Source organism: Aethalodelphis obliquidens, unplaced genomic scaffold (assembly GCF_003676395.1).
Source record: "Aethalodelphis obliquidens isolate GAN/ISIS:26980383/991018 unplaced genomic scaffold, ASM367639v1 scaffold21, whole genome shotgun sequence".
Classification (NCBI taxonomy): domain Eukaryota; kingdom Metazoa; phylum Chordata; class Mammalia; order Artiodactyla; family Delphinidae; genus Aethalodelphis; species Aethalodelphis obliquidens.
In genome coordinates, this window is record NW_020837965.1 from 6,235,341 (window position 1) to 6,255,256 (window position 19,916).

At 35.9% G+C, this 19,916-nt stretch overlaps 1 protein-coding gene across 5 annotated transcripts in view; it reads right to left on the reverse strand.

The window, feature by feature from the left end:
- The window catches only part of CEP128 (centrosomal protein 128), a 438,638-nt gene that overhangs the window by 49,616 nt on the left and 369,106 nt on the right, over positions 1-19,916 (reverse strand). For all 5 annotated transcript variants that reach the window (XM_027120216.1, XM_027120215.1, XM_027120217.1 and 2 more), the window contains one exon: positions 6,839-6,862. In XM_027120216.1, coding sequence (XP_026976017.1) covers positions 6,839-6,862 — 24 coding nt within the window. The remainder of the gene's footprint in view (positions 1-6,838; positions 6,863-19,916) is intronic.

Genomic DNA, 19,916 nt, shown 5'->3' on the forward strand with positions numbered 1-19,916 from the left:
GTCATTTCCTTTATGACCTATGTTTTCAGTGCCCCTCCCCTCACCCCTAGAAATCCTCCAAAGTCCCAAGGTCATGATGATACTAAACTATACTTCGTTTTAAAGCCTTATGGTTTCATCATTCACATTTAGGCTTTCACCCACTTTTGCATCTGAGATAGGGGTTCAATTTCATTTTTTTCATACCATCTATTAAAAAGTCCATCCTTACTCCTCTGATATGTGATGCCAGGTATGTCAGACATCAAGTTTCTATGTACACATATTTGTTTCTGGATTCTCTATTTGATTACATGAACCTATTTATATATTCCTGTGTCAAGACTACACTATCTTAATTTCAATAGCTTTAATAAGGTTATATGTATGTTAGGAAAACTCTCCCCACTTCCTCTTCTTCAGAAGTATCTTGACTATTCCAGAGTGTCTTCTCTATAAAGGCTTGAATTTTTTTTTTTTTTTTGCGGTACATGGGCCTCTCACTGTTGTGGCCTCTCCCGTTGCGGAGCACAGGCTCCGGACGCGCAGGCTCAGCAGCCATGGCTCACGGGCCCAGCTGCTCCGCGGCATGTGGGATCCTCCTGGACCGGGGCACGAACCTGTGTCCCCTGCATCGGCAGGCGGACTCTCAACCACTGCGCCACCAGGGAAGCCCAAAGGCTTGAATGTTTTTGTCAGATATTTTCCTGTATACTTTGTATTCTTTGTTACTTTTGTATTGATATAGTGACTTTAATAACATTTTCTCAGCGATTGTTGCTGGAGTTAGAAGGAAAAGGGACTTTCAAATACTGGTTTCTATCAAACTTGTTAAACTATTTTTCATAATTTAACTATGAATTCCTAGAGCTTTTTATACAAACAATAATATTACTTTCAAATAATGATAGTTTTACTGCTCTGGTTAATACCACCAACACAGTGTCTAACAGAAACTGTAGAATGGGGCATCCTTTGCTTATTCCTGGTCTTAAAGAGGGACTTTCAAAATGCTAAGGTGAGGTTTGCCAGAGATTTTTTTTCACATGACCTTTATCAGATTAAGGAAGTTCTCTTCTATTCTTAGTTTTCTAAAAGGTTTATGAGGATGATAATGATATAATAGGAATAAATCTTCTTATTCATCTATTGGGATGACCTTATTAAATTTATTTCTCCTCAATCTGTCACTATGGTGAATTACACTGACTGAGTTTTTAATTTTAAACCAACTCAATTCCTGGAATAAATTCAATTAATTGATGAATTGGTAATTTGTCAGTGTTCATGAGTAATTTTCCTTTTTATACCTTCCAGGATTTATTTTGCTAATATTTGTGTATAATATTTTTGTATCCATGTTAATATGTGAGAAGTTCCTTAATTTCCCTTATTTATACATTCCGTCTGGTTTTGTCTCAAAGGTTATGCCAATTCCTAATGAGTTGGGCATGTCCTTTCTTTTATTTATTGACCTGTGAGTTGTTTAGAAGTTTACTTTGAAATTTCCAAAAGTCTATAGCTTATTTCGTTCTTTTTGAATCTTAAAGCTAGTTATAATCATGTCACTAAATTCCGGTCCACGGAAATGAACAGAAATGATATGTGCAAATTCTAGTTTTCACTAAAGGCAAGTTACATACATGCTCTCCCTTTCTTTCTTTTGTCTATTTACAATATTAATCTAAGGGCTGGAGTGGAACAGGCATCATAGATCAGGAGGCAGAAGCAGTATATTGAAGATGGTAGAGCAAAACAACAAAAGAAGCCTGGGTTTCTGACACCATACCTGCCATGGACACCATATATTTGGATTGTTAAACGAGAGTGAAACTAATTTCTATCTGACTTAACCCATAATTCTTTTTGGATTTCTCTTAACTGAGGTCATGCTAACTCTAACTAATACAAAGGTATTGAGAATCTAAATTATCATGGCATTTATGGAAATGAAAATAAAGACAGGTCTGAAGTGCGATATGACAAACAGAATTTGTATCTCCAAGCTGAACAGCCTTCCCTTCCCTTTCATTTCCTAAAATGACCCTGACTTCTTATTGTACTGCCTATATCTCCTCTTCTCCCTTGACCTCCCACTTACTAAGTTCACTAGTGCCTTTCTATAAACAAGGGTAATCACTCTAACCCTGCCTTTCTGGCACCAAACTGTCCCAATTCCTAATTTTCCTAGCACAGTCCTAAAGTTGTATTACCTCCGCATGCGCTTTCCCTCTTCCTGCTTGCAGGCTCTCACCACTCCACTCCAGTGTAGTGGTGGTTGCACACCACCACTCCAGCTGTACTCCTGCACACCACATTCACCACGCCACAACCCCTGATTGAAAACCATTAATGACTACTTATTGGCTAAATAGCCATGCTACCGCCTTTCACCTCCCAACCTCGTAATGGACACAACAGAGAATGCAAAGCAATCACAGCAGTGCTCTCCAAAAGAGCAGCCCAGAATCCTTCCCAAAAGAATGTTTCAATAGCCAGTACTGACCAGTAGGAACTGGCACTCAGGAAGAAACCCACTTGTATCCCTGATATAAAAGATAAAATCTAAACTCCTTGGTTTGTATTTCAAAACCCCGAAGTGTCTATTACTCTCTCAAAGTTTTACAGACAATGAGGCTATTAAAAAAAAAAAAAAAAAAAAAGATGTGAAAGCCTTTGAAATGGAACAAAAACTTACTGGGTATTTTCAGTGAAAAACTAGTTTTTGCCTCGCGGACGCTTCTGGGTTTTTTGATTCTACAGGATCTCTGTATCAGTCACTGTCTTGGAGCTATTTATAACTCTGTGAGTTATAGATGACTGATCGCTATGCAAATGATTCTTGTACATAGACATGAAATAAATTTTGTCTGGGGAGGTTCAATTGATTTCCTTCCTCCACTATGGAAGAAGCCAGTTTTGCCTCTATTCTAAATTCACTTCAGTACTCTATTGCTCTTTGAATGTTCCTTTAAGTGAGTTGTAACATCTTGCTCATTCTCTGATTAATTAATGCGTTAAACTCATTTGTCATGAGTTCATTTTATATTTGTATGAGAGTCATGATTTCATGATTTTGCCTTAAAATTTTTTTTTTTAAAATATCCTTTTAGCTAACTCTTTTTTCTTTTTTCTTTTTTTTTTTTTTTTTTGCAGTATGCGGGCCTCTCACTGTTGTGGCCTCTCCAGTTGCAGAGCACAAGCTCCAGACGCGCAGGCTCAGCGGCCATGGCTCATGGGCCCAGCCGCTCCGCGGCATGTGGGATCTTCCTGGACCGGGGCACGAACCCGTGTCCCCTGCATCAGCAGGTGGACTCTCAACCACTGCGCCACCAGGGAAGCCCTAGCTAACTCTTTTTTCATTATTGCCTTTAAACTTTTATTACATCCCCAATATAGAATGTCTTCTCTGGCTCTTTCTACCTGACACTACTGATTCTTCCCATTTCAGAGAGGAAACTAATCTCCTCCATCATGTCCTCAAACTACAAAAGCCATGCTTTTCCATGACGAACCTAGACTGCAATGATGTTAATTTATTTTACAATTATTGTTTCTTTGTAATGCCTTCTACAAAATGCACTGTTTCATTCACATGTTGTAGACAGTGCATATTTATCTTACATCATTAATTCATTTATATGTAAGCAACTTCTCTCCTCAATTAAAGTGCAAGCTCCTTGAGAGAACTGATCACAATTCCTTTTCCTTTTCTCCTCTTCACTGTCTACCTAGTACCTTAGTGCCCAATAAATATCCACTCTGAGTCCCCAGTATATGTAGGAAGGATGCTTGCAAGCTGGTAACCACTAGTTTGTTCTCTGTATCTGTGAGTCTGTTTCTCTTCTGTTTTGTTTTATACCTTTGTTTTACTTTTTAGATTCCACAGACAAATACTCTGTTATCACTTATATGTGGAATCTAAAAAGGATCCTAAAAAGGATCCTTCCAACCAAGATTTTTTTCAGGTAATCACTTAGCTTTATTTGGGGAATCAACCTACTATGTTTTGGCTGAAGGTGGTTCCTTCCTAGGAGAATTCACACTAAACTTTAATGAAGATAATGGAAGCTTCTGTGAAACACCAAATAAAGTGTAACACTGATCAGAAAGGCTAGGGAAAAAAGAATAAATTGACATGCTTCTGGGTACTTTTTTCCCTCAACTGTCAGTACTGTGTATACCTATATTCCTAAGAATAGTCTATGTGAGGATTATATACATTCAGTTCAACATTCATTCTTTGATTTTACAAATGTTTATTGATTGTCAACTATATGTTAGAAATGTTTTGCAGGCCCTGGGGGTGCATTTGTAAATAAAATGTAATTTCTATTCCAAGAAGCTTACCTGCTAGTGAAGAAGGAGAGGGAAGTATTGAGAAAGAAAAGGGAAACAGACACAACTGCGACCTGAGCATATAGATAATTGGTGACAAGCCAAATCAAGTTGCTCGTTATGACAAAAAAGACCTTCTTATTTTCAGGTATTATAACTACTAAACCTTTAAAATTAATCTATTGTAAATACTCCTAATGGAATAATGAAATTTCAAATTTTGCAGATCTGTATCACCAGGACACGTATCCTACATTCAAAGCCTTACATACCCTAATACTACCTAAACCAAATGAGAGACCACCAACATTTTTCTATGGTTTAAGTGCTAAGTTGTGAGAGACTAATAAATGGTCTTGAGACTGCTTCCAGCATATTTGATTTTATGAACTATAAAATACTTTACCAGCTGAACAGTCTACCAAGTATATTAAATCCACTCTTTATAATGCCATATGAAGTCAAAGGATTTCATAACATTTGAGCATTAACATTATTACTGAGCATTTTCATTCATTATTACCGAGGTTTTACTTATGATAATTATTTCAAATTAAAACCATCTTGAGAAAACTGCCACTGTAAAAAACCTAGTTCATTTAACCAGTTTTATTTTTCTCATGATGATTTTTTATTTTTTACCTTTATTCTTAGCGGAACCCTTAGAATAAGGCATTTAAGATTTTATACCATAGTACTATGTTAGTAAAGAGATTATGTAAATAAAAAAGACCAACAAATACTAATAAAAGTTATAGGCTTCTTGTTGTTATTGATAATTTTCAGCTTCACATGACATACTAGTATAATCAAAATGATTAAATAAGAAAAAATAAGCAATCACGTAATGATAACGATAACCTAACACTTGTCTGGTCCTAAATATTTTCACATATATTTTCTTTCTTAATTCTCACAACAGTGTGATAAAATATGTTTAATTATATTCACTTTTACAGACGAAGGAATCAAGAAACAAGCGATTTACTAAATGTTGAAGTGGCATTTTGTGTACTGAACCCAGGTCCTCAAACTCAACATTTCTGTTTTGGTTCATACTTTTAAAAAGAGCATTTAATTTACAAGCCAAATACTGTTGGCAAGACACTTTCTAAGGATAAGTAAAATATATGTGGAGGAACACTAAACATTTTATTCACTTACGATGTCATCATGCTGAAACCAAGAAAGTCAGTGTACTTTCCCAATGGCCTGGTTAAATCTAAGGAATAGATTATTTCCCAGCTAGGGTCTGCACACTGTCGATCAAAATCACTTGCTTACACAGGACTAAAATACTCTCAATTAGCATCTTTCCTTTCCTCACACTCAAAATATAAATATTTTATTCTTAATTAGCCTTATTGTTTAAAAGTTTCTTATTTTTCACCTGCTCATTAAAAACATTAAAAAAAAATCACCACTAGACCCAAGTCACTCAATATTTTGTGTGTTTTCAAAAGTTTTAAACACAAAATATGCATATTCAATATTTGTATCATACTCTCCATATAGCTTTAAATATCTCCCCCTGTATATAATAGCATGTCAATATTTTCTTTTTGAAAATATGACTTTTAATGGCTGAATAATATTTCATCGTTAGGTGGTACCATAATTTATTTTACCATTCTTTCAATTCATGTGGTTTTTATTATAAAAATGTTTATTTATAAAGTAATCTAACCATGTTTTTTAAAACTTGAGGAACAGAGAAAGGAATGATATCACAGCCCTAATTCTTGTCTAACAAGTCGCTGTTATAAGATTTGCTTGCTTCTTTTTTTATACACCTATCATCATATGTTATCATTAAAGTACACGTAATTTTATATCTTGAATTTGTTTCCATTTAACATTATATAATAAACCTTTTCCAAAATCTTTGTGTCATGCTGGGTGGAAATTTCACACTTTATCTAACCATTACTTTATTGCCGAACAATAAGTCATCTCCCCTTTTTTTCTATAAAAATGTATATCATTTTCCAATAAATATTGCAAGCACGTAATCTTTATATATTTGCACTTAAAAAAATGATTTCCTAACATCAGATTCCTGCAAGTAAGATTATTGAAAAAAAGGCTAACCAGCTTTTATCATTATTTGGATATTGTAAAAAAAAAAAAAATGTTGACTGCCCTTCAAAGTATAAATAGCAACCTAATCTCAGTTTCTTATCAACTAGTCCTTTTAGTGATTGGGAAATACAGAAACAAATAAGCATAATTACATTTAAGCTAATTATGTCTTCCATAAATTAGTGCATCACCTGTCTTGAGAGAGCAGTGACCACTTAAACACACACAATTTTTTTCTTAATTCTTTTTTTTTTTTTTCATTTTAAAAGTTTGTATCTACATATCTTTCTGGTATAGTTTAGCTTACTTTCTCCTTTGAATCTTAGATATAGTTTTAGAAACGCTTTCCAGAACTGCTTCCTTTGGGGAGTGCTCTGAAATCCACATCAGGACACAGCAGTAATCCTGATAGAAGGACAAAGAAAATGCCCCAACTTACCATTTCTAACGCATGTACACGGTCCTGCAAATAAAGCATAATACATAATTATTAAAACAAAGCTATAAAAAATCATTTCAAGTTTACTTAATTTTTAGATTTTCTATTTATCCTCTATGAACAATAACATTTAAAAAATGTAAAAAATGAAAACTCCTACTCAGGATAATCTCTCCAATAGAAAAATAGTCATAAAAGAATCACTTTTCTCATCTCAACTAGTGTTAGGAGGACTACAAGGTTTAATTTAATAGTAAATACCATAAATTCAAACATAGTTACGAAGTGGAATAGATTTTATCACTTTTGCATTGGTAAAATTATTCATCTATTTAGTGAAATATAACTATTAGATCTGAATATATGAACCACTAGACAATAGTAGTGATTTAAAAAAGGAATTTAGCACATATACCAGCTCTCAATTAGGTATACAGCACAAAGTATGCTCTCACAGGAAGTAAAGTTCAGACATAAGAATGACTTCACCAATTAAAATTAATAAGTACACTGTTAATTGAAACAAGTCAGGAAAAGTAAATGAGAAAGATATGTCACATGCAGCCAATCCTGAACCCAGAAAGGTCTTCATTACCTACAATATCTTAGAAGGTTTCATAGAAATACTGTTTTTAAAAAGAGTCAGTGATAATATCACTTTAAAAGCTAAATGATTAAGAATGGTTTCATTCTCAATCCAACAGTTGTGTTCTCAACTCTTCCCAGAGCTAACAGCTACATACTAAAAGTTTTTACCAAAAAAAAAAAAAAAAAAAAAAAGCTGACTTGAGAGAGAGGAGATTGAAAATTCAAGGAAGTGCAAAGCCATCCTTTTTACGAGGGTCAAGGCCACTTTTCTTTCTATTCTTTCATTTTAAGTAGTTGGAGGAGATATATAAAATCTGGATTTTTAAAAATTAAATTGTTTGCGCTAAGAGGGAAAGGAAGGAAAATGGTGCAGAGGGCCATTCAGCTCAGATCTCTGTGACCGTACAGAGACTGACAGAGACCCATGACACTTAGGAGCATAAACTTGGCTCTCCCCTGCATTCTCCCAGCTTCACCTAGCACACAGAGGCCTTGCCTTTGAGGACTTCTGCAACCCAGCCTTCAACCCTCAGACTGCGAAACTGGGTTGAACATTTCTGCCTCTTTAAATATTTGGCTATGTGGGCACAAGCTAAATGAATATATTATGCAAAATCAGCCCAAAGCAGATTGCTTTTAACAATATAATCTGTTTAATTACATTTTGTTGGCATACTTGAGAGAACCTCACCCTTACCCCCATAATTTTCATAAAATAACTGCTATTTTATTGGTGACTTGTGTACTGTCACATTTGAGTAGCTCGTAATAAATGCATATAATGCCTCAACGGGGCTTTGATCTGTTCTTACCAGGCATCTTATTCACAGTGCATCTGGGACAAAATCATTCAGCAAAGTGTTATCATCACTTGCAGACTGAACAGAACCTCATTAGACAGTCTTTGGGAAGTATCGCATTTATATGAACCATCTTGGAAGGCTGAAAATATTTACAGCCACTATTTGGGCCTTAAGTTTTCCCCACACCATGTACCTATGGGGCTCATATTATTTAGAATTAGCATATTTTAAAAGCACACATACAGCTGGTTTGAAATCCGTGATATCATATGATGCCAAAATAGTACAACTGAATTAAATTCCATTTTAATTCATAGCTCACTGTTTGGTAAAGATAAACTGATATAATTTATGTATTACTGTCTTCATTTTACTTAAATATTTGTTACAGGATTTTAAAATACGCACTGTCATGGATTACATGTTTGTGTACTCAGAATTCATGCATTAAAACCCCAATCCCTAATGTGATGGCATTAGGAGATGTGGCCTTTGGGAGGTAACCAGGTCATGAGGATCGAGCCTTCATGGGATTAGTGCCCTTATAAGAAGAGACACAAGAATGCTTGCCTCTCTTTCTGCTCTCTGCCAGGTAAGGGAATAAGGAGAAGATGGCCATCTACAAGCCAGGAAGAGGTCCCTTACCAAGAACCGAATCTGCCAGCACCTCGACCTTGGACTTGCCAGCCTCCAGAACCGTGAGAAATAAATGTTTGCTGTTTAAGCCACCCAGGCTACAATAATTTGTTATAGCAGTCCCAGCTGACTGAAACATAACCCTAGTCTATAAGGCTAAAACGCAAATGGTCAAAAAATCTCAATTTCGTTAAAATATAAAGATCAATAATCTATTTCAATACAATTTACTTATGTCTGTCTATAATCTACTCCATTCCAAAATGGTACTGAGATAGCTTTCAATGAAAAATATATATGTTAAGAAAATGAGAAAATTAGGGAAACAAGAAATTCAATTCATTAGTCTGAATTTAAATAATTCAGTTTGCCAATCAACAACAGCTAATAGGATACCCGTCATTGTTGCCAATTAGTGAGCTCTGTCTAAACTGCAGTTTTGTTGGCCTTAATTGTAGGCCATAAATAAAAACAAACTACTCCTAATCTTTATGAACTTATTAACTTGCTTTTTTTAACATCTTTATTGGAGTATAATTGCTTTACAATGGTGTGTTAGTTTCTGCTGTATAACAAAGTGAATCAGCTATCTGTATACATATATCCCCATATCCCTCCCTCTTGCATCTCCCTCCCACCCTCCCTATCCCACCCTCTAGGTGGTCACAAAGCACCCAGCTGATCTCCCTGTGCTATGCGGCTGCTTCCCACTAGCTATCTATTTTACGTTTGGTAGTGTATATATGTCCATGCCACTCTCTCACTTCGTCCCAGCTTACCCTTCCCCCTCCCCATGTCCTCTAGTCCATTCTCTATGTCTGCGTCTTTATTCCTGTCCTGCCCCTACATTCTTCAGAACCTTCTTTTTTTTGTTTTTTTAGATTCTATATATATGTGTTAGCATACGGTATTTGTTTTTCTCTTTCTGAGTTACTTCACTCTGTATGACAGACTCTAGGTCCATCCACTTCACTACAAATAACTCTTTTTATGGCTGAGTAATATTCTATTGTATATATGTGCCACATCTTTATCCATTCATCCGTCGATGGACACTTAGGTTGCTTCCATGTCCTGGCTATTGTAAATAGTGAGGCAATGAACACTGTGGTATGTGACTCTTTTTGAATTATGGTTTTCTCAGGTTATATGCCCAGTAGTGGGATTGCTGGGTCATATGGTAGTTCTATTTTTAGTTTTTTAAGGAACCTCCATACTGTTCTCCATAGTGGCTGTATCAATTTAAGAAATGTATTGCGAAATTTAAATGGTTGAAGTTGACTTCTTTTTTGGCAGAAAAGATTAGTTATTATAATTCTGTATATAAAAGAATTAGGCTACTGCAAATCTCTATTCTCAAACAAAATATTTGCATACTTCTGCTCATGTTCTTATCATTAAAATATCCAATAACTTAAGCCAATATTGTGGCACTGATACAGTCTATGAAAACACATGCCAGTATATGTCTTGGAATGAATATATAATTATACCAAAATATATTCTCCCTATCCTCTCCCACTCTTACTATAACTGCAACTGTAGTGTTTTGTTGTTGCTGTTTAATCTTCAATTTTCATTTCAACAGATTTTATCTTCAAGCTTGGCCTGCAGGTTCAGCACTCTCCCTCCTCTCCTACCACATACACACTCCTAAGGTTAGATCCCCAAAAGAAAAGAATTGCTAGGATATTGAAAGGGGGGAGAGTAGGTGAGAGGAGTAGAGGGGGAAGACAGAAGTAATGAAGTAATGAAGATACTGTCAGTAAAATCATGACATTTCAGGTGGTTTTAATAAATCAGTGGTTCTTATTTTTGTAGTCATGGACTTTGAGAATCCTTTCCCCAGGAAAATGTACACTATACACAACACACAGAATTTTGTATATATTTTTAGGGGAATTGCAGACTCTCTGAAACCCACTCATGGGCCTCCAAGTGCTTTTACTCCAAATAAAAACACTTGAAATAAGATGTAAGAATTATTTTAGTAGACCAAATAATTTATTTTAAATAAATTATTTTATTATGCCAAATAAACTATTTTATTAGACCAAATCTATTTATTTCTCCTGTATGAAATATTTCTGGATAACAAGGAAAGGAACAATGGGGAGTGGAAGGTTAAAAATTGGAGGAGAAATTTCCTTCAAATGTTTTGAAGAAAAAAGCTCTTAGGGAAAAAATATGTTTTATCGTTACCAGTTTTTTTGTGATTGGAGAGTCCCTTGCCCACTATTTTTTAGTGCTATTTAAGATGGGGAAAGTCTAAGAAAAACCTAAAACGGCAGCAACTATTTTAATGTTTACTCTTAAGGATTATACATATATAGTCACTGCATAGTCCTTGAGTTACAATGAAGAGTACTAGCTGTTATTATCAGTGTGAAAACTACATACCATTTCTAAATGAAAACAATAATGCTAGAAATCACATTTTAATTTATTCTGGGCTTGACAGATGGAGTAAGGTGAGTTATATTTTTGGGAAGGACAATAGCACATGCACTATAAAAAAAAGATGTATTTTAACTTTTTATCATTAGGTTAGTAACCTGTCTTGAGCTGTATATATTCCTTTGCTACCTGGTCACAGTGGGGCGTACATTAGAGTTTATGAATAAACCAAAGCAAATTCATTAGTATCACTGGAGATGGGAACATATTTGTAGGCTGTTAGGAAATGAAGGCTACGTGGAGAGTTGGTATCTGAATCCTTGGTCATTAACAGTTTATTTGACTCAGCTGAGCCAATCAACTAGCCACATTGATTCATCCATCCCATCTAAGAGATGAAATAGAGACTCACAGGTCTGAATACTCAGAGTTCTCTCCCCCTGATAAGTAGAGCTGTACAGGTCTAGTGACTTTATCACAATAATGCAGCATTTTCCAAAAGTGCTTTAAATACATCCATTAGCGTACAAGAAAAGAACAATACTGGCGTAAAAATATAATGAAAGTCTCTATTGCTTCCAAGTCTAAGAAACATTACAAGCATAGACTAATTCTGGAAACTTCTCTGTACTGAAGGGCCATGATGAACATATAATTTACAAAAAGAAAACCCACAGTGAGGACTCCCTCTCGTCACTGTTCTAAATGCACAAAGCCTGTTTTCTGGAAGAAAAATCCACTGAGCTTCACCCAGAGAGGCCACTGCAGGGCATTTTTCCTGTCAATGTTATCTTGGTTTAATCAACACTCACACTTTACCTGCTGTTTCGTACATGAAGGTTATAAAATGACATGCATTTTTCCACATGACAACCCATCACATTTAACAAATTGTCAATCATTTTTTTAAATAATTCAAAGAGTTAGAAATAATTTCAAATGTATTATTTTCCACACTTCAAGATATTAAAGTGAAAGAAAAGGAAAAGGCTTTTATTAACCACCTCAAAAAAAGATCAGTGTTTCATAGTCATTCTAAAAAATTAAAACAAAATAGATAAAAATCATAAACAACCTCAATGTTGCAACACCAAAGTTTTAAAATATAGCATAAGTTGGCTTTGAATACACATAGAAGTCAAAGATCTGTACATAAAATTGCATCTTATCTATTAAAAGTCAAAGTTACTCTATATTTTAAAAAACTTTAGACTGAATGACATTAGGGCAGCATGCAGTGGTTTCCCATCATCTGGTGTTCAATTTAGCCATCATTAGATATTTCCGGTCAATCTTTGTTAACTCATTTCACTAGCTGCTTATGTGCCTTTTTCAAATAATCTACCTCAGGGTTCAAAATAACAAAACAGAAATGCTGAAAAGAAAACCACAACAAGGCATCAGGATTTTACCTAAAAAGTCGTCAATAAGAAAACCCAACATTTGACTTATCAAGAAAAGCCAGTTTAAAGGTATGTATTATTTCCTAGCCTAGTAATGATCCTTGTTATCTACCTTTCACTTGGGGACTGGAAAATCAGAAGCAGAAACAAAGACAAAATTTAAGAACAAAGCCGAAGTGTGTGCTCCACATTTCTGACCTGTTATCTCGTCCACTACCGTTGCCAGATAGGGACCTGAGGCAGCCAGTTTTGCTTCTGTAGCTTTCTTCTGCTGTATTCTCAGGCTAGCGGTTTGGTTTGCGGTATTGTTATGAGGCCGTTGTTGACTACTGCACTTGCATTCAGTACTATTCAGGAAAGGCTGAGGTTGCACTTACACTGAAGTGGGATGTGTACATGGGTTGGCGGAGCAGGGAATACAAGTGGGGTGAAGGAGGAAAATGAAGAGAAAGCATGGAAATGGGGCTCTGTTGGTTTGTTTCAACAGATTTCACACTGGAAAATGCAGCCAGAAAGGCTAGGTAAGGGTTTTGCTTAAAATCCCTGTAAGCATTTCTAGTCAACAGTACAGAACTAACACCAAAAAAAAAAAAAAAAAAAAAAATCTCAGATTTACCCTTTATATTTTAGAATACAAAGCAAGGCAATGAGATTTCTTCCCCCTGCCCCCCTTTAAAATGAAGAATCATTGTAAGTTTCTTCTTTAATGCACAATGTGATACGGTGCATAGGTCTGCGCCTACAGGATAAGACTGCAACCCAAATGAAGGGCAAAAGCCAGAATTATCTTTCTGTTGGTACTCCTCAGTTCCACAGTGAAACTGCTAGTAACAGGTAACAAAAGTTCAGTGAATGACATCTAGACTGGAGAACACCTAAAAGTTATTTGCAGATAATATAAAGGCTATGATCGTGGTTAGGGGTAATGCAAATGGTAACCAATGTAATTTCAAAGATTGTCCCCAAAAGAGATGCAGGAACAGGAGTTGAGTAGCAGGGGAAAAAGCTAACAATCCAGAAACCAACACACCACATTTTTTTTCAAGGATTTACACCTTATGAAATAAAGTACGTGTCTCCAGTTGTGAGGCCTGTCATACATCAGCTGAATATGCTCTGAACTCTTATGCAAATCATAGTGCAGTGGTGATTATGGCATAATTTATGAGTAGGTCTGTGTCATGCATAACTTGTGGAAAACAACTGGGTGTGCTTTTTTTTTTTTCAGGGTGTGTATCTGACTGCCACCAAACATAGCTGATCTAATGAGACTCCCTGAGGCTAACATCTCCTTTGTTTCCCTCAAGTGTGCACATCTCTTGGGTTTCCAAGTGAAGCATGTTCACAAGGAAACCCATGTAATCACAGAACCCTTTGTCCCAAGCTCCTTGCTCTTGAATATTTGAATTGCAACACTTGATTGTTGACTACTGTGCATGTCACATGGCTGAGTCATTAAATGGCAAAAGCAAACAGTCCACCTTGGGAATTAAATTGTAATTCCAATAATCCACATCCTAATTTACATGGAAAGTCATTTACTCAATTCTTTTCAGGAATTAAAACATAAGGAATATTATATTAGATACTCTCCTTTTCACCCTCATCCCCATATTCCTTCTGCGGGCTACTGCGTACAGTTATCTCTCACCATTCTATACAAAGAGAGAGGATGCAGCTCAGAATGAATAATCAAGGCATAGATAGTTTTAAAATAATGTATTCGGCTGACATAACTCAGGCTTTTCTTGCTTCCTGACTCAGTTTGACTCAGCTTAGAACTATACTAACCTCCATTTTGTAATACACAAGTACAGGTAGAAAGGGAAAGGTGATTAAAGGATTTAAAACTAGCCTTAAATTATATGTACTCTGATAATCAATGGTGCACTATTCTTAGTATCTACAAAAACTGAGTGAAAAAACCCAACAACTTAGTTTTCAGTTGAACTTCTGGGAAGCATACCTGAAGGCTGACTTACCCTGTATGTCCTGAAATAAAGCAGATGTATTTTGACTATTCAGCTCCAAATATTCTAAATATTTTACCTATGAAGTACTTAACTGCTTTTTCTTCAAATTGAGCTTCATTCTGATTTCTCATTGCAGTCTGACTAGCATCTTCCGAAGGTGGCATTTTAAATAGTAGCTTTGGCTGTTTAAGAGAGATGTGAGTAAAGAAAAAGAGTTGGAAAGCTCTATTGTCTACTTAAAGCACTATAAATAGTAATAGCTATAAAAATAACACCAATAGGACCATAATAATTTCTAATGATTTTTAAAGGACCTTTAAAATGTTCCTCCAAATAACTGTTTACCCAACTAAGGTCACAAATTTTAGGGAAATCATTATTTGAAATTTAAAATACTTTACTCTTCAGGATTATAAATAAAGAATAGTGATTCATTTCAAAATATCCCCAACTGTCTGGCTTTCAAAATCATCCCAGGAAGTAACTGATCCTAAATTCCAAAGTCTATGAAGGAAGGAATAAATAAGATGTGAGCTTGTTAACAGACGCACCTGGGCAGTTTTAGCCAGTAATGAAAGCTACTTTTAACACTCACAACCTTACCTGTGGATAATGGCCCACTAATGGAGTGTGATTTTAGGAGTTCAGGAAGGTCTGACTGATTACCCAAAATTATAGTTTCCTTCTATTTGCAAAATTATTTAAAATTCTACCAACAGAAATTTATTCTTTGAGGAAGAGGTCAAAAATTTACTCTTTGACTCTTCCCACTCCAGTTCATCTTTCAAAAGACAAACATTCTTGAGACAGATAACCATTAAACTGTAGTTCATTCCAAGGCAGGGTCAGCAAAGTACGACAGTAGGCCACTCCAACATGCTGCCTGTTTTTATAGGTCTGCCAGCTAAGAATGGTTTTTACATTTTTATGTGGTTGAAAAAAAATGTCAAAGTAAGAATAATCATGACGTGAAAATTACATGAAATTTAAATTTCACTTTCCATAATTAAAGTATTATTGGAACATAGCCCACTCATTTCTTTACATATTGTCTATGGTTGTTTTCATTCCATGACGTCAGAGATGAGTTGTTGGGTGAGAGCATATGGCCTGTAAAAGTGAAAATATTTAGATACTGGTCCTTTACAGGAAGTTTGGTAACCCCCTTTTCTAAGATATTGGTGTCCTATAAGAATTACTTCCGGCCTCACAGAGGTCACCCTGTAGGAAACCCTGTATGTAACTGGAAGCAGAGGATAAGGTGAGACATGCTGACCAGGGATAAGAAACTAAAATAAGAACCAGAAAATTTTTACCCAACTTTTAAACTTTAAAGCAAAATTTAAAAGTTGTATGTGCATAAATACATATGCCCAGAATATAAACCATTCCTCAGGCTGTATATGTTTCTTCCTTTTGTCCTTTATTCCTTTTATCCATTATTTTTTCTTTCCTTCCAATTTCTTTCCCTACATCATTGCTTGCTTCCTTTCTTTCTCCTCCCTCCCACTCATTTATTCATTTAATTAATTCATCCACGTTTACTGACACAGACACTATGATAGACACTGGGTACACAGTTATTAACAAGAAAGATAAGGTCTCTGCCTTCATGGAGCTTACATTCTAAAGGAGAAGACAAGGACATAAATAAAGACGACACCCAGGAGCTATGATGGGGGGGTAAGGGCAGAGGTTTGCTTTAGACAGGTTAATCAGGTTAAGTTCTCACAAAGAGGTGACATTTGAGCTGAAAATTAAAGGATGAAAAAGAGCTGTCACCGAAAGAGTTAAGGGAAAAGCATTATAGAGAGAGGGAGTGGCAAAGGCAAAGGCAAAGGTCCTGGGACAGGAAAGAATTTGCTTAGTTTAAGGAACAAAAGGGACAGTGGTATGTGTGTTGTGGTTGTTAATGAAAACATTCCTTTTAATCACCAGTATCATAAAAATCAACACCATTTATTAAAAACTTATTATTTGCAAAAATTGTATTGGGTGCTTCTCACATATGTTCTCATTTAATGTTCACAAAAACTCTCGACGGTGAAAATGACTAACTTCATTCATTTAAATCAGAGAAACAGACTTCAAAGATATATGTATTGAATTGTACATTGTGATTAAATGTTGGCAGTTAGACTGTAATCCAGGTCCACCTGATTCAAAGGAGTCTACATTAACTCTGAAAGACAAATAAAAGGTCACGTTAAAAAAAAGTGTGTGTTTGTTTATTTAATATGTTGACAAAATGGAGTAGTGGAAATACCATATGCTGACAGAGCAGTTTTATGAGCAAATAGCCAATAAATGCCAATATTACCACCAGGGCTATTTTTATGTGTGTGGTAGAGGTTAGAGGATATACTGGATAACTGTTCTGCAGGCTTTTCTCAAAATTACACATGCCAGAAGAGCATTCCAAAACCTTATTTTTAACAGATGTCATGTGACAGTGTAACAAAACACATACTATATCACAACAAAATTTAATGTTCAAATAAAAACCATTATTTGTACACATTTTTATATTTATTTTGGTATATAATAAAAAAAGATTATATTTTTGGCATATGCCTTTCTTAAGTAAGTTGCAACTCTCTCTGACTTCTGGGTCTGACATTAGGCCAGCTGAAACACACATAGTCAATACCACTGGGGAAAGAGCAGAAGAAAGGATAAAGGAGAGCAAAGATCTACACTTAATTAGCGGAGATGTTATGCAGTTAAATGGCACCTCTATTGTGCTGGTCTCCCAGTTCTTTTAGATCTGAGCTGCAGGAGATTAGTTTCATCACTGAGCTCATAAATGGCCTCTTTCCTCCACCCCTGTTCCATTCGTGACAAATTTATTAGTTCTTTCTAACAATGAAATGAGAACCAGGGATTTCAATTACCACCAGAATGTAGTAAAGGCATGGAGTCCCTTGCAGGTAGTATTTTTCTATTTCATTTTATGGGCAAATATAGAAACATTGTTAACAGACATTAAATGTTATTTATTAGCATGCTAATAAGCCTTCACACTTTTAAAAGTAAACACTAAACTTCTAACAAATTAAACTTAGAATAGTAAGTGTAATGCAGATACTCTGGAAAAGGAATGCACTTCAGAAATAATTTTTTAAAACCAAAGTAATCACTGAGTATGATAAAAAGACAAAGATATAAGAGGAGATGCTTATTAGTCATTCTTTCAGCTCAGTTTAGTTTTATCACCTTTTGCACAATTTAAAATTTATGCAAACGTTTTCAATGTTGCCTTTAATTTTTGCCAGAATATTCTGAACCTGGCTTAAAACTGAAATTGAAGAAGCCCAAGGAGGGCTTTAATAACAACTTTCTTCAGTCTGTTTATTTAAAACATGATGAATAAGCAAAAAGAAAAGGTGCAGAACTGAAAAAGAAAAATGATCCCTTCTCCTTCCTAGAAGTGTTCAAGCTTACTGGATTGTTCATAAGCTTGCACCAGGAATTAAAATCTTCCTCACATGTCAATAGCTAATATACATATAACACTGTCCAGTCACCATATACATGTGAGCTTAGAGCCTAAGGGTTTATAAGTAGTTTTAAAGTTATAGAAAGGCAGGAAGAAGTTTCGCTACTATTAAGACCCCAGTGTCGCCTGACTTATTTAATGCGCTCTCTCAAAATTGTTTAGCGTCTTATAGTCTTTTTCTTGAGGAAGTAGGAGGTCAGTTAGTATTTTACCACACTAAATGCTTAATATCTTTACTAACAAATCATTCTCATAGAAAAAAATAGAAGAAATTTAAAGGAACACTTAAAGAAATGCCAGGAACCTAAACAAACAAACAAAAAAAGTGCAGAAATTCTGTTCTCCATAAGCTCACAAGGCATTTAAGCACAGGAGCACAGAAGACAAGCGAATTCTAACGCAAGTACCAGCCTGGCCACTAACTGGCTGAGCAAGCTATGTGCCTTAGCTTTTTTATCTGTAAGATGAGAATAAAAGTATCTATCTTATAGAATTGTTGCAAGGAATAAATGACATACATTTAGAAGTTTTAGCAGTGTATGACACAAAAGAATTGTCTGGTAGCTATTGATATCATTCATTAACAAGACAGAGGGTGATTTTTTTTCTTCTCTAATGTACAGATCATCACCCTTTGGGGTTGATTTAGCACAATCTTGACAGGAATTAACAAATGCTAAATAAGTATTTGTTAATAGATTGAAACATAACATTAGTGAGTTTCCAAGATCCCAGACTGGGGAAATCCTCTGTTTCTTTATATTCTGGAAGATCAGCCAGGGATGGGAATTGGAGATAGCCCTTGAAGCGAGAACTACAGTTTCTTTCAATGATCTCCTATTAATACTTTGAACCTCAGAGATTTGTTTTATGAGTCAGCAGAAATTGTTTCACCCAGATATATATTACTGCTGAGCATTTATTTCCAAATCTGTTGCACATCACAGTCATTACTTAAAATATTGCTTTTCACAACTGTCACTGTTATCAGGAGATGGAAGACAATATAGAGAACACAATGTTATGCCCTAAATGTTTGTGTCTCCCCAAAATTCATAGATTGAAATCCTAATCTCCAATGTGATGATTTTAGGAGGTGGGGCCTTTGGGAAGGGATTAGGTCAGAGGTGGAGTCCTCATGAAAGGATCATGCCCTTATAAAAGAGACTCCAGAGCGCTCTCTGTCTGCTGTGAACCAGGAAGCACGCCGGATACTGAATCTGAATCTGCCAACATAAATACTGAATACACGTAGTGAATCTGCCTTGATCTTAGACTGCCCAGCCTTCAGAACTGTGAGAAACGGGACTTCCCTGGTGGCGCAGTGGTTAAGAATCCGCCTGCCAATGCAGCGGACATGGGCTCAAGCCTTGGTCCGGGAAGATTCCCACATGCCACAGAGCAACAAAGCCTGTGTGCCACAACTACAACTGTGTGCCACAACAAAGCCTGTGAGCCTGCACTCTAGAGCCCGTGAGCCACAACTACTGAGCCCATGTGCCGCAACTACCGAAGCCCACGCACCTAGAGCCCGTGCTCCACAACAAGAGAAGCCACTGCAATGAGAAGCCCGCACACCGCAACGAGGAGTAGCCCCAACTCACCTCAACTAGAGAAAACCCAAGCGCAGCAACGAAGACCCAGTGCAGCCCCAAATAAGTAAAATAAATAAATTTATAAAAAAAGAACTGTGAGAAACAAACGTTTCTAGTTTAAACCGCTCAGTCTCTGGTATTTTTGTTATAGCAGCCCGAAGGGACTAGACACATGGTTAGTTGT